The sequence below is a fragment of the Equus przewalskii genome, chromosome 29 (assembly GCF_037783145.1).
Source record: "Equus przewalskii isolate Varuska chromosome 29, EquPr2, whole genome shotgun sequence".
NCBI lineage: Eukaryota > Metazoa > Chordata > Mammalia > Perissodactyla > Equidae > Equus > Equus przewalskii.
Window position 1 is genome coordinate 7497484 of NC_091859.1, and position 26311 is coordinate 7523794.

A 26311-nucleotide genomic window follows, 5' to 3' on the forward strand; every position below is an offset into this window, starting at 1 on the left:
CCTATACAGACTTATGATAAAGTTTAATTTATAAACTAGATACAGTAAGAGATTAAAACCAAATATTAATAATAAAGTTGGCTTTGGGGCCATTATCAAGTAAAATAAGGGTTACTTGAACACAAGCACTGTGATACTGCAACAGTCAATCTGATAACAGAGGCAGCTACTAAGTAACTAACGGGCGGGTAGCGTGTACAGTGTGGACGTGCTGGACAAATGAGTGATTCACATCCTGGGCAGGACGGAGCTGGACATGCAAGATTTCATCACACTGCTCAGAATGGCTAGCCATTTAAAGCTCATGAATTGCTTTTTCCTGGAATTTTCCATTTAATATTTTCCATGGTTGACTGTGGGTAACGAAACCGCAGATAAGGGGGGACTACTGTAGTTTATACGAAGTATCTAATGCATAGAAGCATAAACGATAGCCTGTTACCAACAATGACTAACATTTATTAAACACTATGTGCCACGTTCTGTTGTATGATCTTCACATATATTAACTCTTTAACTCTTACAACAGTCCTTTGATTTAGGTTTTTTAATTGTCATTCCCCTTTTACTGATAAGGATACAAAGTCCCACAAAGGTTCAAAATGTTCCCAGATCACACAGCTAGTATGTGATAAGCCAAGATATGAACTCAGCCATCTAACTTCAGTGTCAGCCATGGCACTAACTGTCTCCACAGTCAGCTTTGAGAACCGAGCACCTTTTAGGATCTTAGAGCTAACCTCCAGTCCACTTTTCTTTCTCGAGGTACGTATCTGTAAGCACAGGAAACTGTTTCTCAACGACCCCAGGAAAAACTGTCAGGGGTTACTTCTGGAACCTGTTCAATTTTACCCTCACACGCAAATGAGGAGTATTCTTAATTTATACTAGAAATAATTCTTTCAGAAAGATTTCACACCTAACCCTGTGCCATTATCACCTACAAGCAACATCATTGGCTCATTTCTCCACTTTTAATTCACTCTGGATAAATTTGGACATAACCTTTTACAATATTACACGTTTTCTTTGCATTTTGTGTGATTTTTTTCCATAAGCTTAAACCTGTAAGACACTTCTATCTCAGCATATAGCAAAAGTAGTCATATGTATCTATGATTCATCTTCTTCAGCCAAATGTTTTCAAATATTCAAGGACTCTGACTGCCTGAAGGCTTTTTTCAGATAACACAATTTTATGCATATTCTTTTCAGCTTCAAATTCAAAATGCTGTCCCTTAGATTTTACAGATTCTGTCTCCTAGTTGAAAGATTTTTGGGGTCATCTAAAATTTGTGTAGTGATTTTTTTAAATTTTTGTCTTTTTTTTTCATTTATTTGCCAAGAATATGCATCTGAAGGCAATGGAAATAAGGATTACCTCGGGCTTTTAATTTGTCTCTTTACAGAATTTACTGAACAATGGTTACTGCTTTTCTGAGGTAATTTCCATAGAAATCTGCAAACTACTTTAAGATACAGTGATGGTAATTATGCTTTTATGGGATTTCACATGTGAAAAAGCTCTTTTTTAAAAATTTTAGCATCGATCTCCATTAATAGGATAGCACATAATAAAATTATAGGGAGCGACTGGCCCCGTGGCCGAGTGCTTAAGTTCGCGCGCTCCGCTGCAGGCGGCCCAGTGTTTCGTTGGTTCGAATCCTGGGCGCGGACATGGCACTGTTCATTAGACCACGCTGAGGCAGCGTCCCACATGCCACAACGAGAAGGACCCACAACGAAGAATATATAACTGTACCGGGGGGGCTTTGGGGAGAAAAAGGAAAAAATAAAAAAATCTTTAAAAAAAAAAATTATAGGGAAAAACAAAATCCTAATAAAATAATGAAAGTCAACTGGTGAAATTGACCAGAAATTTATAGGTCAGTTTTCTCATTTACAGCTTCTAGAAACTTACTAAGTTTCCTTCATAAAAATATAATGCCCCAAAGTTAAAAAATAAAGAGGAAAATTATCATAGTTTAGAATGTCTTGAGTTACAATTGCATAACACATGCTTTTAAAAAAAAAAGTTTAGTAGACATTTCTCATAAATATTTGTGATACACTTTACATAACTAAAAAATTCGTGACATCTCAGCAGGGTCGCTCTAGCTGCCAGTCTGAATACATGCAAAATGAAGCAAATAAGATATACCTATGTGTTTTCTTTGTCTGAAGAGAATGGCTTCCATTTAAATTCACATCATACTCATTTGCAAATAAACTATATTTTTTCACTGTGTGATTTAGTGACATCCACGTTTCCATGCAAGGAACCATTGAATTCCCTAATGATGTTCTGATTTTCTTAACAATGAACACCAGTGAACTTTCCCCTAGGCAAACCAGATGGAAACTAAATTGTTTCTGCAAAATGAACAATTTGTGAAATCTTGGCAAATTGAATTCCAAATATACTTAGAGATGATCTTGACTTCCTTTGCAACTCTGCCACAACATGCAATGCATTTAAGGCCTACATGAGAAATACACTAATTAGCTCCATAACCTTTAAGCAGAAATGAATGAGAACAGAAGATCACCATGGAAGAGATAAAAGTCAAAAACTCTAAAAAAGAGGTAATATGCAGATGGAACAGCTTCACTGAGAAACTTTGAGATTAATGTAGATGTTGTTAGAGGTGTTCACTTATCACCTTTGAATTGGTTATCTATTTTGTGAAGCAGGAAACTAAAGCAAATTTCTTCACATTGCTTCAAGTCAGCGATACAGCCAAGATGAAAATCTGAATTCAAATCCTAATCTATACGCCTATAATTTGCTGTTCTGTATACTCTCATCTATATTCAAAAATGGAATTTAATGGACTGTGCATGAGAAAGATTTTGTTTCTATTACCCACAATCTGATTATATTATCTTCACAGTGACACTGTGAAACTATCAAGAAGATGCTACATGCTTGTGGCACAAAAGATGGACTGTGCTTTCTTCTTTATCCCAAGTAAAGAATTCTTATAATTCTCATAGCATTCCATCTTTAGAGGCCTCTAATTTCCCTGGAAATGACTAACATGGCCATAGCCATGATTAGGTTTTATTCAAAAATTCAAATATTCCACCTCAGCTAGTATGTCATCGAGTCATAAGGGTTCTTTTGCATCTTTACAAGATCCAGCCATATCTAAATCCAAATTTAAAGACTGTTCTTTTGCATCTATACAAGATCCAGACACTCATGTTAAAAAAAATAATGAAACAAAGTAGCAGAATTTCTCTTTTAAAAGGGTTGTTCTGAGGTAAAACTAGCAAGAAAAATAATATTAATACCTTTCATTTACAGAACAGGTTTAATATTTCAAAGCTTGTTTATATCTTTTATTTCATTTTATTCTGACTAGTTCTTTATTATAAGAGATAGTTGCATGATTATATATGAATCTAGCTACAGTTTCTCTCCAACCAAACTAGTCAAGTATCCAATGTTACTCATGTGTCACCTTTAAAACCTACTCTGTCCTCCCAAATTGTGATTGTTTTCTTTTTGTCTTCTTTTTGTTTCTCCTGTCTAGTTATTCCCACAATGATTTGCATACATCGTCCTTGGCATTTCGCCTCTCCCAGAAAGCTTGATCCCTAAAATCCTACTTCCATATGTTTTTCTTTGCTTTTAAGAAACCCAAATGATACCTTAACTCTAAAGAAAATTTATTATCAGCTATGTGCTACCACAGTTCTATTTTTTTGCATCACTAGTGCATATAGCATAGCTTTTCATTTTTTGTCCATCACAGTCTTGACCAACTAACTTGACTTTTCTTACATCCCAAAAACTAAGAATTGCCATTTTTCTCTGTCCTATGCCTTTCCTACAGTAAGGTACAATCTCTCTTGATCTGTAACTTTATATTGACCTTTAGCCATATGGCAGACACTGTGTTAGACAAAACTGATTAAAAACACAGGCTTTGTTTAATAAAAGAGGGAGATAGTGAACAGACGTTTAGAGTATAATGTTGCAAGTGCTATAGTGAGAATTTGGAAAGGTGTCATGGAAACAAAGAGGGGAGAAAGGCCAAACTCTCATGACAACGGTCAGGGAAAGACTCAGTAGAGATGACAGTTGAGAAATAAGTAGGAGTCCAGTAGAAAAACAAAGGGAGATCGGTTATACCAAGCAAAGGAAGCAGCATGTTCAAAGATTTGAAGGCACAACAGAACATGGTGCAATCAAGAACATGCAGTTAGTAATCCTCCCTGTTCCATTGCCTGCAACCCCAGATGAACTTGCTTTCACATGGTAGCATTTCTGCTATATACATCTCCTTTGATATTTCTTTGTATAATACTTTTATCATTTTCCTTTTTATGTCTATGGTCTTTATCCTCTACTCTGGCATCATCTTCATAGCTTGCCCTTTGTATCTTCAAAAATCTTCTTAAGTGAGACCACTTTTTCCTAGAGTCTGGTAAAAGGGCAGTGGTGTTTAACCTGGATCCTCTCATTTCTGCTGTCTTAATTCTTCTTGATCATAAAGATTGAGAGCCAGGAACACTCACAAAGCTGGTCTTTTTTTCTTTTCCACTACGCACTCACACATCTAACCCACGTTTCCTCTTCCAACAGTCTAGTCCCTGCCTCTATGTGATATTCTGCCTCTGTTGATGAGTACCAAGAACCCTCAGGCCAATCCCTTCAAGAGTGTTAACCTCCCTCTTACCTGATTGTAAAGGACTTGTATTTTGCTGTAAAGTTTCACTCTGCTTCTAAACTTTGGCCCTCTGCCTTTTGTATCACACAGTCCTACTGCAAGCAGTGCTTTCTCCATGTGTACCTGTGAGGGTCTTTCAGGCTTCCAAGTCCTTTTAAATTATCCACTTTTTTTTCCCAGTTTTTCTGGGATATAGTTGACTGTCTGCTTTCTTTCTGTGACATAATCCCTCCTCTTGCCTCAAAATCTCCTGTATTCTTTTTTCTGGAACTTGGATATCATCTATAGAGAGCCTGTTATTTGGGGGGTTTTTTTTGGTCTTTTCTTGCATCGAGTTCTCTGAGGCTCTTCTTTATTCCCAATCCTTTCTTTATTCTTCTGTGGACTTCAAATACAGGCCTCTCTTCTTGGGCAATGGTTTTTCTTTCCTCTATAAGAGCCATCTTCTCCAGGCATTTTTGGCTTAGCTCTTCCTCTGGCTAGCTTGTCTAAATTTCTGCTGCATCTTCAAATCCATTTCAAAGAACTAGAAATGACACATAACATTGATAGTATTTTCCTCCATTCAAACAATAGTAATTTCCTCCATCTCCCCCAAAATACCCAACGGCAACCATTTTTAGGGGCCACCTACCCAAAATACAGACCTTCCTTTCTTGCTAAGCTCCTCATGCTACCTCGCCCTTATTGAAGACTTTTCTCCAGGCACTTTCTGCTCATATTATTGGTTGGCACACATGTAAAGGACATCTCTTGCTGTTCCAACAATAGCCAGAATGAATCTCTGTTCTGGCTTAAAAACAATTCGAAGGTCGAGTGCCCATGTTACTCTCAACAACTTTCTATCTCACACTTTTGTCCCCACCCTAGTGCCAAATCTCTCTGCTGCTGTCAGTGGAACTTCAACATATCATGGTATTTTTTTCAATGAAATTCCATTGACCTGTATCCTCTGTTTCAGTCCTGAAGAGAACTAACAGTCTAGCTTCAGCTTGTTTGGGGACATCACCACAGTGCCCCATGCTTTTCTTCTGATACAATGTACAAGATATATCAATTTTCTCTGTCATCAGGTTCACATCGAACTCTCTATTTCTGTGCATTTGAAGTACTGCAAATATATCTCCTGGGCTCTTCCTCATTGAACTAATAATTAGGGTCCTACCACCTAGTCCCTTGCCAGGCAACAGCTCCATCCCTTATGAAGTGAATCCACATAAACACTCTTTCAAAATCCTCCCACTGCTTCCCTGGCTATGCCCCAGTTGTTTGATTTTCCTTATCTTCTCTCTTCCTTCCGCCCTCTAATAGAAAATAAAATAGACATGCCAGCCTTTTTTCCCTCTCCTCTCTTCCTCAAGTTTCTCTTCTCCCCTCTGTTTCTTTCTCTGTGTTTTCCTGCTGCCTTGCCTCCCAGCCCCTATTCATCAGCTTTTTTTTTCCCTGTCTCCTGTCCTTTTCCAAGGCTCCTGTTTGCTAGGGACAGATCCCACAGACAGCAGAAGCTGGAAGTCGAGAAGCAGGGTTTGGCCCCTCTGACCTCCCTAATCTTGCTTTTAAGTAGCTTTTCTCTCCTCCCCAGCTTCTGTGTGACTTGCCTACATCTATACCATGCTCCTTTTATAGCCTTTTTGTTTCTCTTCTCTGTGATTTTGAGCTCTCCATGGATCTCAGGTAATCCTCACAGAAAGATAAAGCAGGCATTATTTATCTATTTATATGGTGCGGGAAGAACTTGCTTAGAGCGCCTGCATGAGCTAGTTAGTGGCAAAACTCAGGTCTGCTAAGCATCCAGCCCTTCCTGAAGATGAAAGGGAAAACCTTCCTCAGTCAATGACGTCTCCTAACTATGTGGCACTGCTATTTCTTTGGGAATTCCTTTTGGTCATCATCATCCCAGAATTAAAAAGAAAAAAGTGTTCTCTGGATAAACAGCACCCTGTCTTCTGAGCTTTCTCTGTCAAGACCCATCCCCACATTGTACTGTCTTCTGAGCTTTCTCTGTGAAGACCCATCCCCTCATTATATCCTCTCAAGTTAGGTAGGATGCACCAGTAAACGTAGCTGTGGAGTGATGGAAGGTCAGGATGCAGTCTTTGCAGTTGCTGAGTATAATTAGTAAAAAAGTTAATGCTGCACTCTCAGTAAGTCTATGTACAAATCATTCAAATGCATATCTGCCACTAGAGATGACACTTCTCAGGGTTAAAAGTGCCAAACAATGCCTTCTAAGGATAGCCTGGCATTGTTTTTTGTGAATGCCCCAGAATCAATGGCCCACCTTCTAGCATAATATTTCTTGACAATGCTTCCTTTATAACTGCATAGGTCAAATTTGCATTTTTATTTAGAAATATGTTGCCCACTTCAAAATTACTTGGTATCCAATTTCCACTTTAAAAGAAGATAACGCTAGTTCCCATAATCCAAATAACTACTCGGAAGAGGCCACTTTACCCCAGAGCTTCAAAGTCACATGAGGATAAAAAAAATTTAAAATTGGATCTGACCCAGAAAATCAAGGACATGTAGTTGACGGAGGGAGAATGTTAAAGAGACAAAGTGACTTGGTAAATGTCTTTGGATACCATCCACAAACCATTCTCCATTATTTCCCTTCTTCTTCACACATCCTCATACAATTGGTCATTTATCTGAATTCACACTTAGGCCCTCTGCTAACTAAAGGAACCTCTCAAGCTATGGAGCATACCCACCACCTTCCCGGTTTTGCTCATCTCCACTTACTTAGATAAATCTCCCATAACTCAAGAAACTGTCAACTAAAATTGAATCCCATGATGGATTACCATGTCATCCACTATGGGGCAAAACTGTATTTTATATTATTTTAATTTATAAAATATAAATTATCTTATATTTTAAATTTTAGATCAGAGATCTAAAGCTTTAACGAAAAGGAATGAATGGTGGAATTTCAGGCACCACAGCACACTGCAGCATGAAGAATCTTTTGATAAGAATATTTCTGGGACTCGCTTTCCATCCCATGTTCTGTTCTCATCCCCCTACCCTCCACTGAAAATTCACATGTGAAATTAACCACAACAAATTCCTCTACCTTCTCTGCAGTGGTCCTTCCTAATACCACATCTATAATGGCACTTACCATTTCACATTGATCTTTTGTTTTATGCTCGTTCTCTCCAGCACGGAATAAGTTCCTTAAGGGCAAGAACAAGTCTTAATTATCCTTTGTCTCCAGTACCTTGCACCATGACTGATATATTGAAAATACAAAATAAGGGTTTGGTAAACTGAATTAATGAAGTATAAGACTAAGCATTGTTCACTTTCTGCAAACCACACAAACTGAAATGGATCAGTAATCATACTTTTGAAAACATTGTTTAGAATTCATTCACTTATTTGTATTAAATGTGTATTAATTATGTTATACAATAACAAATAGACCCAAACATATAGTGGTTCAGCAACAGAGAAATTTCTTGCTCACTCAATAACACAAAGTGGTTCCTGATTGGCAGGTAGGACTCTGCTTTATTGAACCATTTAGGGATCCTGGCTGATTGAACCTCTGCTGTCTTCAGCATGTCACTTCCAAGGTCACTGTGAGGTCATTGTCACAGTCACAGGAGAAAAGATCATACGCAGAAGTTTCGGGGGATTGAGTGTAGAAGTGGTACATGTCACTTCTGTTCACATCCCGTTGCCTGGAACTCAATCACAAGGCCACATCTAACTGCAAGGAAGGCTGAGAAATGTAGTCTAGCTGTGTGCCCAGGAAGAAGAGAAGGGATTTTTTTTTTTTGAGGTCATAATAGTTTATAACATTGTGAAATTTCAGTTGTACATTATTATTTGTCAGTCATCATATAAAAGTGCTCCTTCACCCCTTGTTCCACCCCCCCCCCGAAACCCTCTTCCCACTGTAACCACTAAACTATTCCCTTTGTCCATGATTTTGTTCACCTTCCACATACGAATGAAATCATATGGTGTTTGTGTTTCTCTGTCTAGCTTATTTCGCTTAAAATAATACCCTCAAGGTCCATCCATGTTGTTGTGAATGGGACAATTTTGTCTTTTTTATGGCTGAGCAGTGTTCCATTGTGTATATATATACCATATCTTCTTCATCCAATCATCAGTTGATGGGCACTTGGGTTGCTTCCATGTCTTGGCTCTCATAAATAATGCTGCAATGAACATAGGGGTGCATAAATCAAGAAGAGAATGGATTTTGACAAATAGTTAGTAGTCTCTGCTAGAGTTGAGCATTCAGTAAACATGCATTTATTCTTTGGCTCAACAAATATGTACTAATCATCTCCTATGTGCCAGGTAGTACACATATAGACAAAAGTGTGCTACATAAAGATGATTAAACTCATGGAAGTCAGATACAATCCAATAATCACACACAAATCAATACATGATTGCTGTACACAAGTACAATTACTTTTCATGATTATAATACATGATTACTATAATCAATATTTCAAAGGAAGAGTGCAGGGAGCTATTAAAGAATATGTAAGAAGGGCTTTATAGGGTGAGTTAGATAAGGCTTCTCTAAATAAATGAATTTTAAGGCAAGGTCTGAAAAATGAGTAAAAGCTAAGTAAAAGGGAGAATCACAAGAGGACAGAATGTGTCAACAAAAGCAACACTTTATGTTATGACTCTGAGAGTAGTTAACGTGACACATTTAGTGACATGAAGAAGACTGATGTGGCTGGAGCATAGAGAGGAAAAGTGGCATGAGATGATTCTGAGGAGTAAGCAGGAACCAGACCTTGAAGAATATTATAACTGATGGGAAAGATGTGGGTCTTAATCCCAAGAGAGACAGGAGACCTGCTTGAGGATTTTAAGTAGATTTTTTATTAAAAAGGTGATTCTGGGGCTGGCTCCATGGCCGAGTAGTTAAAGTTCTGTGCACTTCACTTAGGTGGCCCAGATTCACAGGTTTAGATCCCAGGTGCAGACCTACTTCACTCACCAGCCATGCTGTGGAGGCATCTCACATACAAAGTGGAGGAAGACTGGTACAGATAGTAGCTCAGAGAAAATCTTCCTTACACACACACACACATAAAAAGTGACCCTGCCCCTAGTATTCCAGGAGTCAATTTAAGGAGAGCAACCAAGAGACTATTGGAATAATTCAGATGACACACTACTGGGTTAGGGTGGTGAATATTCTAATATGGGAATATCAGAGATGTATTGGATAGAAATGGAAACAAGTGAACCCACTTGAGAGATTTCTAATAGGTAAAGTCAGAACTCTAAAGAAGTCAATGGTCAATGATAATGCCCAGTTTTCTGGCTTGAGCAACTAGTTGGATACTGGTACCAATTACTGAAATACAGTGAAGCAGATTTGTAAGAAAGGTCATAAGTTCAGTTTTTGGCATTTGAGTTGAAGATGTGTATGAAATATTCTAATGTGGAAACAAGAAGCAGGCAGTTGGGTGTATGAGTCCAGAGCTCAGATAAAAGATCTAAATGAAGAAACAAACTTGAGAACCACTTCCAGACTGTAACCAAAGCCATGGACTGGGAGGATATTAGTTTATGATGGAAAGAAATGGACTAGGACTACACCTTGAGAAAGGACGCCAAGAATGAGTGTCCAGACAGGCAGATATATAAATCAAGAAAGCATTGTATTACAGAATCCAGAGAAGACAGGGAAGTCAACGATTCTGCTGAGAGTTCAGGTTAATGAGACCTGAAAAATATTTATGGCTTACTAAGATGGATGTCATTTGAAATCTTAGCATGAACCATTTCAATATTGATGGAGAGAGAAATGAGTGGCACCTGAATAAATAGGGACAGTGACTGTAGCCTATCCATTCGAGAAGTTTGGCTATGCAAAGGAGCAGAGGAACGTGGCACTATCTAGAGAAGAGGGTGGTTGAGATAGGGCTTCTGTTATAAAATAGTAAATTCTCAAATGCTACATTTTCTGTGCCAGGCACTCTTATAACTGCTTTACTTTGCCTTACATTTTACTCTATTTCGTTCATTGATTTTTGCATCCTTTACTGTGTCCCAGTGTCTAGGACAAGGCCTGGCACAAAAGAGATGCCCAATAAATGTCTGTTGAATGAAATATAGTGAGTTAATGCCCACATCTCAGTCCAGTGCTCTTTCCACCACTCTGTACTGTACTTGCTCTGACTCTTAATAGGCATTTTCATTTTCCATTTTTATCATTCTTATTTTGATCTTATCAGAATATCCACTTTTCTGTTGTTAATTATTTCTAATAGAACTGCAAGTGTATCTTTTAATCAAAATAGAGACATATTGTGAGGAAAGTTGAAGATCTAAATCATAAAGTAGAAATCCATCTTTAACTAAATTACATAAATTTTATACTTACAGAAGAGTAACTTGGTTTAAACTGTTACCGAACTTTGCACATGCATCACTGTGTCTAGAACATTCTTGTCCTCTTCTTCACGGGGTTCACTTCAACTCTTCCTGCTGACCTTCACATCTCAGCTCAGGTATTGGCTCTCGCAGGACACTTACGTGCACCAACTTCCCATGTACACTAGCTCTGGTTCAAGGGGGAGAGCTAGAAAACCCATCTTAAAGCTACATTTGCATGGCAAGCACCCTATTTTTACAAAGAACGTGCATTTGGTGTGGCTGGAGAAATTGATAATGATTATTGGGGGTATAGTTCTCCAGTTAAAGTCCTCCTCTGTTTAGTTCTGTTACTAGACTGGAAAGTTTAAGTTTCTCCTCTTTGCTCCCATAGCGCTTGTACCACCTATATGGACAGTTAACACGTTATAGTGTTATTCTCTATCTAAATCTCTGTCTCTCCACTACATTCGAAACTCCTTAAAGTTATCTTATTCCTCAAAGTATCCATGGAACTTAGGGTAGAACCTATATGGTAGAACTCAATAAATATTTTTTAATAAGAAATGAATATGAGGTTAATAGATTATATAGTATTCTCACAATATAAATATTCAAAGGCATACTGTCTCATTTATCTGAGCAATTTACTGTACATTTGTACACCAGGCCAGATTCCATCTTTTTAGCCTGGGTACATCCACAGCAACATGTCACACTGTGACCATCTGGACCATTAGATGTAAATACTGACTTGGCAGATAGTTCAGGAGTATGAGAGTAGTCATAGGAATAAAATGAATTTGAAAGCTACTACCACCCAAAGGATATATTTAAAGCCACCCATTCTCTTATTAAAATTAAAAACCTGCCATTGTCCCTCTTATGAGTGAAGAATATCTTAGTATTTCTACAAACAGAGAATATGCAAATAACCTGAATTTTCCTTTTGAGAGATTATTAGACTGCCATTTTTTATTTGTCACCTTTAAATAGATTCATAACCTCAGAGAAAAACCCTCTACTCAGAGAATCTATCACCAGTTTAACACATAGAAAAATCTTAAGATTAGCATAAATAGAAAATGTCCTTTTAAAATGTCACAGCATTAAGTCAATTCAGGTACCTTTTTAAAACTCATTGAAAAGTACAGCATTTCCAACAAGCATGTGAACTTAGCCCCATTTTCAAAGGTCACTAAAGTGAACCCTCTTATCACATAAAATGATGGATAGTGCTATAGAAGCCATCAAATAAATATTCATTTTAAATCAAGCTTTTTATTTATCCGTTGGAGATGACCTCTGTTCTAATATCTATAATGGTTTCAAAAAGGAAAGGTATTGCTGTAGTTGTCTATTAAATCATTAATTTGTGTCTATTCTCTTCAGTGGTTGCTTTTGAAAAAATAACAGAATTTATCATGCTGCTCAGAACAAAGGTGCTTTCTGATTGTCAGCTCCATATTCTAAAGGAGCAGGTTAATTTCTCTGAATCTCACAGTTGGAACTTTCTAACACTAACTGGCAGTTTCCACCTAGCGATCAAGGCAATTGACTAAAATAAATTATACATAAAGCTGAAATTCCTAATAGTAATAAGGCTCCCTCATGAGATAATCACACCAGCAAACGCACTCATCTGTCGCCTGCAACTCTACAGGGTGTTGAAATTATCTTATAAGAACTATACTTCCAGAAATGTTTTCATTTCTAGTTTTATGATAGGGCTAACATGGCAGTGACTATGGCACCAGGCACAAAGAAGGAGCCCCAGATAGATTCATTAGTAGGCTTTTAGATTAAACTGCAGACACTGTTGACAGGGTACTAGTGTCCATGCTGTTTACAAAGCAAAAGACCAGTGAGTTTCTCATTTCCATACACTCAACCAACAATTATTTATGTCTTTATTATATGCCTGGAGCTAAGCATCCAAAAGGAGCATAAAATATACTCCCTACTATTCTGGAGTTTAGAGTGAGGGAAACTCACATATATGAAAGAAATAGTAAAAAAAAAAAAAAAAAAAAAAAAAAAAATCATCTCTAGGCACCATACTACTGGCTATAAAGCAATTACCAGCAGAAATCCATGCGGGCTAGAATAGTAAGGAGGTACTTTATTAAAGGTATGGAACTTGGAGTAAGGCTTAATGGTTAGGGGTAATTTGATTAGGCAGAAGGGACTAAAGACATTGCAGATGTGTTTCTCAATTAAGCAAAAATCTGGTGATAGGCAGGAATATAGCTCATAGAGACATAGTTATTGCTGTGGTGAACCCCTGGCCAGCCCCCACCAGCCCAATCTTGTACCATCTTCATGACCAAGGCATTTATTCCTCTGGGTACCAAGAATGTGGATGTCTGACAGCTCATAACTGAGTTCTTCCTTCTGAGCATTACCCTCAGGTGAAGAGATCCCTGGTCCACGATGTGGGGATGGCTCACATCCAAAGACTGATGGGTTATAGAGCATAAAATATCATCGCTTTTAAGAATTTGGAACATCTCTGAAGAGCTATCCCAGCTCCTGAGCTCCCCACAGGATGGGCTGAGGCCTTCGATGTGACTGCATCCCAGCCCAACTTTGCCTGTGCAGTCCTGCTCCCTGCATTCCCCATAGATGTTGATCCAAAGGATATGCCCCAATAAACCTCCTCCTTGCAAATCTGAGTCTGCTTTCCTGGAGAACCCAACCTGTGGCAATAGAGGATACTGAGAGACCAATCTGTTTGTATTCGATAGTAGGGAATCTGCATTTATTCATTGAATAGGTGTATATGGAGCCCTACTCTGAGCCAGCCACTATTCTAGTGTGTGGAACACAGGAGAAAGCAAAACAATTCTCTTCTCTTATGGATCTGATATTCTAGTGGGGGAAACCTAAACAAACATAACAGAACTTCAAGTGATATGTGCTAGGATGAAAAAGTAGCCAGGTGAGGGGACAGGCAGTGTGCATGTTTAGGAGAAGATGAGACTTCTTTAGATAGGATAGCCATAAAAAACTCTAAAGAGGTGACATGAGCAGAAAGCTGGATAAACTTATGGAACAATTTATGGTAGTATCAGGGAAGAATATTGCAGAGAAGGAACAGCAAAGGCCAAGGCTCTGACGCAGAAGAGTGCCTGGCACGTCTTGAGAAAAGGAAGTAAGATCAGGAGAACAGTAGCAGGAGATGGAGGGGTCAGATCATAGAAGGCCTTTTAGTGTAAGGAATACGGATGATTCTAAGAGAAAGGGGAAACATTGAAGGGCTTTGAGTAGGACCATCTCATGGTCAGATTTCCATCTTAAAAGGATCACTCTGCCTTTTATGTGAAGAAGAGTCTAGAAAGGAGCAAGAGTGGAAGCAGAGAGACTATTACAGAAGTCTAGGCCAGGAACGATGACTTGGACCTAAGGTCGCTATAGTCACAGTCTGCCTGGGACTAGAGTTTTCTCAGGATACAGGACTTTCAGGGCTAAAACCAATAGAGTCTTTTGCAAATCAGGATGGGTGGTCACCCTACTTGTACTAGAGTGAAGGCTGATAACTGGGGAGATGTGGTCAGATTCAAAATGCATTCTGAAGGTTGAGTAGGCAGTGAAGCGGAAGAAAATGGTTGGGATAGTTAAGTCAGAGGCAAAGTATAGAGCTTCTTGAAAGCCAGAAAAATAGGCTTGGACCTTTCAAAGATTAGCTGGACATTGATATGCAGTCTGCATTGGACTCTCGAGAGACTATGACTAATGAGCTCTTTCATCAGACTATTTCAAAACAAGATGACCAAAGTGTTTAGAGCTTGATCTCAGAGTGAAGGTGAAAGTGATAGAGGGGGTGGTGGAGTGATGGTGTAAGGTGGTGAAGGTAGTAATGATGGTGATAGCGGCAAGTATAGTGGAGATGGAGGTCATATTTGAGGTGGAAGTGGTGAAGGTAGGGATCACGTTGATGATGGTAATAATGGGAAAAAATGAAATATAATAAAAAATATGGTTTGAGAGATTTACATAAAAAGAACTCTCAAGACTTATGGGCTGAATGACTAGAGGAAAACAGAGAGAAGGTAAGCTGCCATTGGAAACAGATTACTTAGTGAGCCAGACAGAAAGGAGTCTGGGAAAGGAGAACAGTCCAGGGCAAGGTTTGGTGATGAAGATCCATTTAGTTAGACACAATTAATTGAAGGTGAGAGTGGAATATCCAAGGAGTGGTCAGCTGGAATATTAGTTTGTCATTCCAGATGGCAATCTGATAGTAAAGAAAACTCATGATTTTGAGTCAAAGGACCCTGCTCCAGTTCCACAGGGAGACACCTATGTAACCTTATGCAACCTCTGAGTCTCAAAGTCTTCATTTATAAAAGGGACATAACACTACCTACTTCACAGGGCTGTTAATCAAGAAAACTAGATAGAATTGTCAAGAAGCAGTAAGGATCTGAGATACAGATTTGGATATCATCTTTCCTCACAAAATTTTCCAAGAACCCCTTTATTTTCCCTTTGCCATAACTCCAAAGAAAACTTTTTTAAAATTTAGAAAATCTTTGTTTCTAGAACTTTAGCGTCACAGATAAAATGTTTAATACTAAATGTTCATATATTGCTACTCAACCATCTTTCTTCCAAACTGACATGTAAAAACCATTAAATGAGAGTTTGATGTAAAACTGTCCACATAAAATAATCAGATCATTCCAATTCTTCCATGTAGCTGGCAGATACAGTAAAACCTCCCCAGGCCAGAACAAGACTCTGGGGACAGAAGTGCTTCCCCATTCAATCACAGAAGTTCAGTGAAAGACTTTACTGAGGAAAATAAATTGTTTTCCCATAATTCATACCGGTGTGAGACCCTGAATCTAAGATTCGAGGGTAACAACATTGGCTTGTGACGTAAGCCTCAGATGTAAGCCTTGTTTCGAGTGTGGCAGAATGGAACACATCTTCAGGAGACACCAGAGCAGTCCAGAGATCTGCCACGCATGACCTTGAGGGGGCGGCTTCAGGGCCTCCCCATGGTGCACATCCTGGCTCTTCTTGCTTAACATGAACTTCAGGTTCCCACATCACCCACAACATGTGAAAAACACATTGCAATTATATTTGGAAATGTCCTAAATCAGTTAATCAAAAGTCAAACCGACATGTAGTAGAAGAAAGTTGTCCTAATTCTAACAATTTTCATTCTAAAAAATTATTAAAGCTGATTTTTAAAGAATTAGACAAAGCGTATACTTATACCTCAGATAGTTACAACTCAGAAAATACAACAAGATAAAAGTTCACATGAATTGAGTATATTCCTCACCTTTTTCTATAAAATGAGGTTTTGCTCTATCTGCTCCGATGCCATAAAGGACAGAAATTCCAGAATAAACAGTGACTAGCTTTCTAGTGACTGGCTTATAAATCCAGAAGTAATAAGATTTTAAAACATTGAAAAGTAAATTCAATTGATTAATATAAAACATGTTTAATTTGGCATACCAATTATAATTTTATGAGCAAATGAAATGTTACATGTTTAAGCTCCTAAATTAATGAGTTAAATGTAGATATATAAAGGGTGGTAAAATAAGCACTTTTCCATATTTCCCTTTCTCCCAAAATATCCATTTTGGTATTTTTTTTTTTGTCTTTCAAACACTCATTCTCCCCTCGTCCCACAGCTTTAAAATTAACTTCGCATATTTCTCCTACTTGAGACATGGTTTTTCAAACTCTGTAACTGATCTCTTCTGAAGCTAAATATTATATAAAATCTTTAAAATTCTTTATATATCATAAGATTGAATAATAGAAAGATAAGTCGTGACATTTCTTTATTTAAAACAATTGAGATGCCCATAAATTAGCTGTAGAATTAGATTATGGATGTCACTTAAGAGAGAGCAGTCGTGTCTGAAATGTCTAACTAGAACGATTAGAGTAACCTGGCTTCGCAACAGAGTAAGTTCCCCAGGGAGGGTATCATGGCAAAAAGACAGAATCCTGCAAAAAGAACTCTCCTTCTAATGAGCATTTTTGAACAGCAGTTTTGTTCATTTACATTTCTCTTATCTCCTAAGGTTCGGATGAATTTGTCCACACTTTGTACTAATTTCTGATACTGACTCCCATTCTGTATTTTCAAAGACTATGAAAAGTAATTTATTCCACTAGATTCTCCTGATGTGTAAATTAACTCCTAGGGGTGAGGAGGCACTTCAGGTGAATTTAGCACATTAGGAGTAACTATTATCCACACTAATGGAAGGGAGCTATGACCTGGATAATTCAAAATGAGGGTATTATTTAAAATTTCCATTTATTTACTGTTTGAAAATGTTTGGAAAGTGATAATTCCAGCAAGAACCCTGTCTTCAAGGAGTTTACAGTTAGGGGAAAATTAAGACAAATGCACAATAAGACAAAAAAAGAGTCCTTAACATAAGAAATGTATAAGTGAGATGACGTGAGGACTCAAGGAATGAAAGAAGTGAGGCTATAAACACACATTGTGATGTTTTCAGTAAAATCATTACTTAAGCAGAACAAGGCGCCGTTTCTCCCTCTCATACACACACTGAATATACTTCTCACCTATCAATAAATCATAGAACAGGTAAATGTCCTTCCCTTTTTTAAAGATGGATATAATGAGTACCCTAAAAAAGGGATTACATTTCCTTAAATTACATCTAGGCAGTTATTTCCCCACTGGAGACTATGGCTGATTTAGCACATATATGAAATTATAGATAAGGCCAAGTACAGTCATAGTAAGAGTATAACATGTGAAGACCTGAGGATACGGTCTCCTGTGCCTCATTCTGTGTTCAAAGTCTATCTGTTGATGTGTGACACAGCCATTACCTTCTTTGGAATCAGAATTCATTTTTCTTGGGAGTGGAGAGTCGTGGATACTAAGAAATAAACCCTAATTTGCCATATAGCTCATTCCCTATGTCGAAGAGCAGTCTAGAGCTCCAGCACCTGAGGAAAGCTCTCTCACCCTCTCTCTCATGCTTATAAATATGAATGCAGGAATGCTACTTGTGTTGAACAATACCATGGCTCTTAATGAGTTATCCTAAAGAGTCAGACACTTAGGGCGGAGAGCCCATAGGAGTCATTTCTGAAAAAAGTAAAAGTTCTATCTACCATCATTTTAAACTGTGAATCAGTTGTTTTAAACTGTGAATCAAATGCCTGAGTACAGGATTGGTGAATGTTGTTTGGGCTTAAAATATGGTACCACTGAAATAATATAAGGGACTCTAAGATGCTTTGTTTTGTATTACTATGTCTTTCAATTTTCCAACCTGCCATTTAGATTTTTACAAATATTAAGACAAGGAAAAAGAAAGTTAGACCTCACTTAAAATGAGTAAAACAAAAGCGCAAAAACATACTCTGTTGCCTTTCAACTACTAAGAATTCAGAATTTCTCATCAATAAATAGAATTCAGTGGAACATAAATACATTATATTTATATTTTGGGGGAAAAGACTTGTATTAGACATAATTCTATTTGAAATATAAAAAGACAAAGATTTAGGTAGATTGACTCTACTAAAAAAGTGTTAGGCTCTTCTCAAAGCTATTCAATAAAGTGATGAAATTTTGCCAAGAGCATCAGTACTATTCAGAGCAGAGTCTCTAAAAAAGTCATCTTCGTCCCATTTCCTGAACCATTGAATTATGGATATATCTTGATGAATGTGAAAGTATAGACAAGCTATTTAAAAACTGAAATGGGTTACAATCATTCTTGATGTTACCTTAGTGAATGAAAGACCCCTGGGTAAATGCCCATGCACCTAAGGGTTTTCAAATTCGAATTGTCATAATCCTCCTCCTGAAGAATTTACAATGTGTATGTACAAACTATATTCACCTTTATTTGAAAAGTTACATATACTTCCTTACTGGTTTTCCTAGCAAGAGAAATTGGGTGACATCTGCTTCTCCCTTCGCTACGTACCCACCGCCGGCAAACTGACTGTTGTCATCCTGGAGGCAAAGAATCTGAAGAAGATGGATGTGGGTGGCTTATCTGGTAAGTCTGTGATTTTTTTTTAAATGCTGTTCTATTGTGGATACTAAATGCATAGCACACATGCCTCGACTCCCCACTCCTTAACTGATCACAGTTCTCTTTCCCCCGGAGGCTGGAAGCCATCTCAGAATTCATCCCAATGCAGCGCCCCAGGAAGCCACTCTCAATTATTGCAACTGGCACAGAAGATGAAATCTGTTTTCCTGCTTCATAGCCAAAGTGTCAATTGTCAGTTCTATAGCATTGAAAGCTGAAAATTTTTGCTTCTCTTATAATAGGCAACACTTATAACCAATTATAATTTTGTTGAGTTGTTTTTGTTTTTTAGTCAAAATTCATCCATAATATGAAAACTAGTTCTTTATCTGAGACTTATTTATTATGTATTTTATAGCCTAACATAGCTTTTAACAATACTGTTTTATTAAAGATTCAGCATTTCAAATATGTGTAGACAATAAGAACTGTTTGAAGGTAAAGCCCCATGGTAATGCGTTTATTTTCTACAGCTTCTATTGGGGGTAGGGGAGACTTTTGGATTTAAAATTCTGTGCAACCCCATCTTGGTTTTAAAAAAAAAGGTGAGTAAAGCATACCCTTCGTCAAAAGCAAAGTCAACTCAAGGACTTGTCATTTCCATAGTCGGACACAATTTTTTTATTTTCTTTTCTGTGTGATTAAATCAATTACATTTTTAATTTTCCAGTAAATCATTACAGTGTGAGAAATTTTCTTGATATGCCACAAGGTCATCATAAATAGACTATAGTTACCATCGTTTGTGGCTGTTGGGAATTAGAACCAACATTACTGGCTATTTATTGTTTTCTCTAATAAAAATATTACAAACTTCAGAAGGTCACCCTAATGCAGCCTGGTGATTTTATATTCTAAAGCATAACAGCTAAAAAAAAAAAAATGCTAAAGCTGAGTTTCCACTTACTGAACCACTAATTTGTCAAATAAATTCTCCCCTTACCTAACTTTATTTCTCTTTATTAAAAAGTCGCCTGAGGAAGCTGCACTAATTCTTTCATGTCACCAAGACTCCATTTAATAATTTACTGATTTCAGTGCCTAATAGCGTTAACAGAGAAAATTTAGAGCGATGAGCACAGTTTCCTCTAAAAATGCAAAGAGTATTTATTGTGCCTAAGATGCAAAATACATGCACATATATATGTGTCTTACACATATACCTTTTCTAGCTCTGTCGACTGAAAATGCCTAGAAACGGGCTGTTCCAGTAGCAATGACCATCCCTAGCACTAGATATGGTTTGAAAATATAAGTTCTCACTAAAAGAGCCTGGGACTTATTAGGTAGATTCCAGGTGAAGCAAGAAGTGTACAAGACAATAGAACATCTCATCACATCAGAAAGCAAGGAAGCTATCAAAGACAACCGGTGTCATGTCAAAACTTAGAAGTCACCTTGAAAAGGCTTCTACTGGCAAAGATGTGATAATTTGAGCTTCAGAAATTATAACAAATGCAACGTATTTAAACCTAAAAAAACAAAAAAAGAGTATTTAATGTGCTTATAGGTGGGAAAAAGTGCAGAGAAATTTTTAACTACAACAACAGTTCACTCCCAGATTCCTACTTAGTATCCTGAGGGATGACTTTGAACACCTTTGACCTCCCCCTTTCCTTTGGTTCAGTAGCCAAGTACTATTACATGTTCCTTTTATCCTCTCTCACATGCTCCATTCCAAGCTCCCATGCCAACCATCTCCACACCATCTGTGTCTATTACTACTCTAGTCTTCTTCCCAGTTCATCTTATATCCTTCAACAGAGTTCCAGAAGCAGCTTTACCATGAAGCCAGTAAAACTTTAGGGTCTCTCATTTGTTCTGTCTTCTTCCAAGGTCCTAGAAATGAGTTCCCATGGGCGTAGATAGATATTTCAACCATGATTTGTTAATCACAAATCTCTTAACACTATGGCTTCTTCTCCACTACCCATCACTTCTTGTCCAGTGGAAAGAGGCTACAGGCATTTTTGAGATTCAGCTAAGGGAAGTTGGATGTAGAAGGATATATTTACGTGCCTGGCAGTCATACCAAGCATCGTTACGTTATCGCTAGCCATCCCAGTGAAGGAAGCACTTCTGGGATGACTCCTAGTACCCACTGGGCTTACTAACTCAGCATTGTGACATGAAAGGGGCAAGGCCAGAGGTATAGCTCATTTAGTATTCATACTTTTATATTCTTTTTCTTTTTTATTCTACTTTGTTGTCATTTTTCAAATGTCAAACTACATTTAGTAAAAATGCCTAGTTTATTGAAACTAAAGTGGGCTGTTTTGCTAGTGTTTAAAATCATATTAGCTTCAGGACTCACACAACCTATGTTCACCTCTACTTTTGAATTACCTGGAATGATTTTAATTGTCAAATATTAAGTAAGGAGATTGGAAGGTTAAATATCCTTAGAGTTGCAATCTTAAGGGCTTCCTGCTGCCTGTGAGATTAAATCATAATCACTCTAATCATTCAGGTCTACATAACGCAGATACTTTCAGACTATGTCCCATCAAATCTCTATATTTTAACCTAATTGACCAGCACACTGTTCTCCAAATAGGCTATGTAATTTGCTGCCTCCATTCTTTGCTTAAATCATTTCCTTCATCTGGAATTCTCTTCCTTCCAACAATGTCTAGCTAAATGCCGTCCGTTCTTCAGGCTCAACATAAGTCTTATTTCCTCCACCCATTTAACAAATATATATTGTGTCCCTACTTTGTGTTAGGCATTGTTGTGAAGCTAGGTTTACGTCAGTGGACAAGACAGCCCAAAGACCCTGCCCTCGTGTAGCTTACATTTTAATGTGGGAAGACAAACAGGAAGCCAATAAATAAGAAAAGCATATAGTATGCCAAGAGGGGATAAGTGCCACGGAGAAAGCAAAGCAAGGAAGTCGGAGAAGGAATGTTGGGGAGTCGTTTTAAGTGGGGGAGTCAAGGAAAGACTTGTGGGTAGGTAACATTTCAGCAACAACCTGGAAGAGGCAAGGAAATAAGCCACGGGGTTCTGGGAGAGAGGACATTTTAGGTGGAGGGGCTCCAGGAAGCCTTTTCTGATCTATCCCTCTAGAACACATTTTTGCCTTTTTTAAATGCCAATAGCAGTTTGTTTACACACTCCAAACATCATGCTTCTCCCTCACTAGACTGTGCTCTGCATTTATATCTCCCACAATGCCCCACTGACTGGTAGCACTGAAGATAGCTGCTGAATGAATAATGCATTATTTACAAGGAGCTATGGCCTGAAAAAACAAGCCTTGCATTTCAAATTTGTTTAACCTACTTACCATTAAAATAACTTTAAGCTCTTGATTGGTCTGTCTCAAAGTAAGTTGACCTATGTCTGAGGAGACCAAAGTTATATAATGAGATCATTCCAGGTAATTCAAATGCCAAACTATATTTGCTGGAAAAAGCTAGTTAATTAGAACTAAAGTGGGTTGTTTTGCCAGGGTTTAAATTGCATGCTACCACTACGAGCAGTTTGACACTGGACAATTTATTTAGCTTTCTAAGCCTCAGTTGCATTGTCTATAAAGTGGGAGTAATAAGAGAGCATTGTTTATAAAGTTATTGCAAGAAATAAGTGAGAGCACAGGGTCTGGCACACCTAAGTGCCCACTGAATATTATTGTAATTATTTCTATCAGTAAATTCATCAAATTTTGGACTACATATGAAAAGTGTGAAAGCAATCAATGGACAGTTTAAGCAACTATGTGATTCAATGGGGAAAAAAGTTCATTTGCTTCACAGGATTGGCTGGTCAATTCAGGCAAAACGGTCTCAGTAGACTTATGTTTTGCATACTCAACAGTGAATCAAGACAAGATATGGAATTAATCCACAAAAAATATTGAAAAAAATTATTGGAAACATTTTTAAAATAATTTCTTACACTCTCCAACAAGGTCAGCCTATTTCTTTCCTACTGTGTTCATTCAAAATGCATTGCACAAAGATTTTGCCCCCTCATATACCCATATAGCAAGCCATGCAAATCCCAACCTTTCTTACTTTACAGTGACAAATTTGATAGGACTTTCACATCTCCACAGCAGACCCTTGAACTTGCATGCTTAATATTCCAACTCTCAAGTATTTGCAAGCAACAGCTAGTGTTTCTGACTCTAGCTATTTCCATTGAAATCTTGAATCTTGCAGGCTGCAAGACTGTTCTTCAGGGAAAAGTTGGTGCAGTAGAAAATGAGTAGTTTTTTTGCCCTGTACTTGGAGAAAATAAAGCCCTCTGCCTAGTAACCACATTTCAATATCTTCACTGCCTTTTATACATCTGCATGTTTTGAGTAAATCATCCTTCAAACAATAAACATGTTTTCTCTTTGTGAAAACTGAGGAAGAATATGAAGAGTGTCTTAATCCATCAGGCTGCTATGACAGAATTCTAGAGACTTGGTGGCTTATAAACAACAGAAATTTATCAGTTCTGGAGGCTGGGAAGTCCAAAATCAAGGCACTGGCAGACTCAGTGTCCTCTGAGAGCCCACTTCCTGGTTCATAGATAGCTACCTTTCTGTTGTGTCCTCAGAAGGCAAGGGAGCTCGCTGGGGTCTCTTTTACAAGGGCACTGATCCAATTTATGAGAGCTCCACCCTCATAACCTAATCACCCCTCATAGGTCTCACCTCCAAATACCATCACATTGGGGATTAGGTTTTAACAAATGATTTTTGGGGAGACACAACATTCTCTCTATAGCAAAGAAATTGAAGATGTTAAAAAAGTTGAAGATTGCTGTCGGTGTCGCAATCCAATGTACACATCAGGATAGATGCGGAGAGGGCTGATGGCCACTCTGAGTTTATTGTAACCAGCGTTTCAATATATACATAGCTTACATCTGTTAAACCTCTGGACAATGTAATTAGCGAATGCCGAGAATTCTTAGTGATTTCTCAAGGACCCCTCCCTCGGCCTCTGTTTTGATATTATCATGTTATTGCTGTGTTCATATATTTTATCTCAGAGCATGCAAGACCTCCTAGGCAACGGCCCCTCCTACTCCCGATATAGTGTCTCCATCTGTGCCCCCGGGCGACCAGCGCCTGGCTTAGGTTGCCTCCCCCTGGAGATCTTACCTGTCATTGGCTAACCAGCCTTTTCACCTCCAGGTCACAGTTTGTTGGCAAGCCTTTTCTGGTGATTATTAACCCTTCCTGCATCAGGGGCGGCTGCAATTGCCAAAGGTGTGAGGTTGTATGTCTTGCATTTTTGAGCTGTATAGTTTTTATACTCAAGTTTATACCTGTGCAGAGCATCAAGTCAGAGAGTAATTAGATACCTTGCTCCTAATTTAATTTCTTGTCCTTGTTTATGTCACAACAAAAATGACTTGCCTCAATTATTTTCTTTTTGGTTATTCCAGAAATTTGAGACTTCTGAGTACAGCTTTAATGAGTAATGTCAAAACTGTAAGTTTAGTTTGGGCTTTACATCACAAAGTAAATAGAATTCTGAAAGTTTTCGCACTGAAGGATATAGCTGTTTGAAGCAGGAAAGACGAAACTTCTGAATCAGCAAAATGGCAGTGATTGTAAGCCTTTAACTTTTGATTAGCTGGAAATTCTATTTTTCAACTTAAATCAAAAAATTATTTTTAACTGTTAAGAAGTCATATTATCCCATAGATATAGAAAACTTTCTAATTTAGAAATCCTTTCTAACTTGTTTTTTTAATGTGGTCCTAATGATTGTCCTGTGAGGTCGTTTCTGAAGGTAATATTTTCAGAAATTTGAAGCTCAGAAACATAAGATAATGTACATAAATCGTACTGCTCCACGTCCATAGAGGCAGGCATTCGATGTGGTAATTGCTTTTGTTGTTACTGACATTTAGAGTCACCTGATTTGTAGTTGGTGAGCTGAGCCTTACTCCCAGGTCCTCTCATTCCCAATGCAGAACCCTCTCCAGTACACCTTTCTGCCTTCCCCAAACCCACCACCTTCAAATGGGAGAAGAAGGATTCTGCAGCTCTAACCTGCTCAAGGTGCCTCCCCGCCTGGAGCTGAAACACCAAGATGAGGTCTTCAGGGTTAGTCAGGCTAGAAATGGGATCTTCAAGGACTGTTGGAAATTGGCACGTTCTTGAAGACTGCAGAAATGTCCATATGTGTAAATCTCTATGAATACTCCCTGTCAAATAGCTCCCTGGCACTCCTTATCTTTTCTTCCCAGAATCACAAATTGACTTTTTTGCCTCACTTGTGACTTCCGGCAGATGTCTCTTCTTGCCTGGCCTGGGATGAAACAGAATGTAGTCTCATAGACCGTTCCATTTCCCTCTTCCCCTGAAGCTAGCACACAGTCCTTTTGAATTTTCTACATGCTTGTACTACTCGGAACCATGGCAAATTGACAAGGGTAAAATTTGGCAGCCCTCCCCCCTTGATATGGTTTGTATTCAGCTAAATCATGAAGGGAACAACAAAAGATGTCGAGCATGATGGCAAGAAGGTGCTGGGACTGAAGTGATATGCCTCTATTCCAGCAGTCTCCTGACATCAAGGAGCTAGAGAGGTGGCTAGGAGGTGGGATCAGCTCAGGGACGTCCCGAGGGCTGAGAAGCAATAGTGGTTGGAGAAAGTGTAATTGAAAGTGTTCTCCCTCACATCTTTTTCCCTTTCACTTTCCACCACCCCAAGTCCCATCCTCAGTCTTCTTCCTGGCCATCTCCAGTCCTCACTCATCACTGTGGAACTGTACTGTGGAAAGCAAAGTGTAGGACTGTGGAGACGGTCCCCCAAAGCATCGATGTCTCCCAAACAAAGGACAACAAAATTCACAAATGGCAGGTGCTACTTGAGGGAGATGATGGGGGAAGAAAGAGGACTGGTGGTAGCAAAGGATTCATCATCTGTGTCTGTCAGACTGCCCGTGTGGATGAGGGACAGACCCAGGCCAGTAAGGTTGACCTTGCCCACCCACCTAATCCTCCCATCACACACACTCCCTTTCTATAAAATGCAATTTTAAAAACTTATTCATGGGTTTGTGTTCTTCTTTCTACTGTCCTAGAAATACAACTTGGGAAATACAGTCAATTGCAATATTTGAAGTCATCTCAGAAAGAGCAACCTATCTAACCTTAGGGAACCACTAGATTCCACACGGAAACCATGCATCTGCAGAGACAGATCATTCTTTCAGGCAATATTTATCAAGATGTGA

The 26311-nt window shown here is 38.3% G+C and overlaps 1 protein-coding gene across 10 annotated transcripts in view; it reads left to right on the forward strand.

The window, feature by feature from the left end:
- SYT1 (synaptotagmin 1) overlaps window positions 1-26311 on the forward strand; it is a 518535-nt gene that overhangs the window by 410868 nt on the left and 81356 nt on the right. For all 10 annotated transcript variants that reach the window (XM_070600576.1, XM_070600580.1, XM_070600574.1 and 7 more), the window contains one exon: window positions 18967-19084. In XM_070600576.1, the coding sequence (XP_070456677.1) occupies window positions 18967-19084 (118 nt within the window). The remainder of the gene's footprint in view (window positions 1-18966; window positions 19085-26311) is intronic.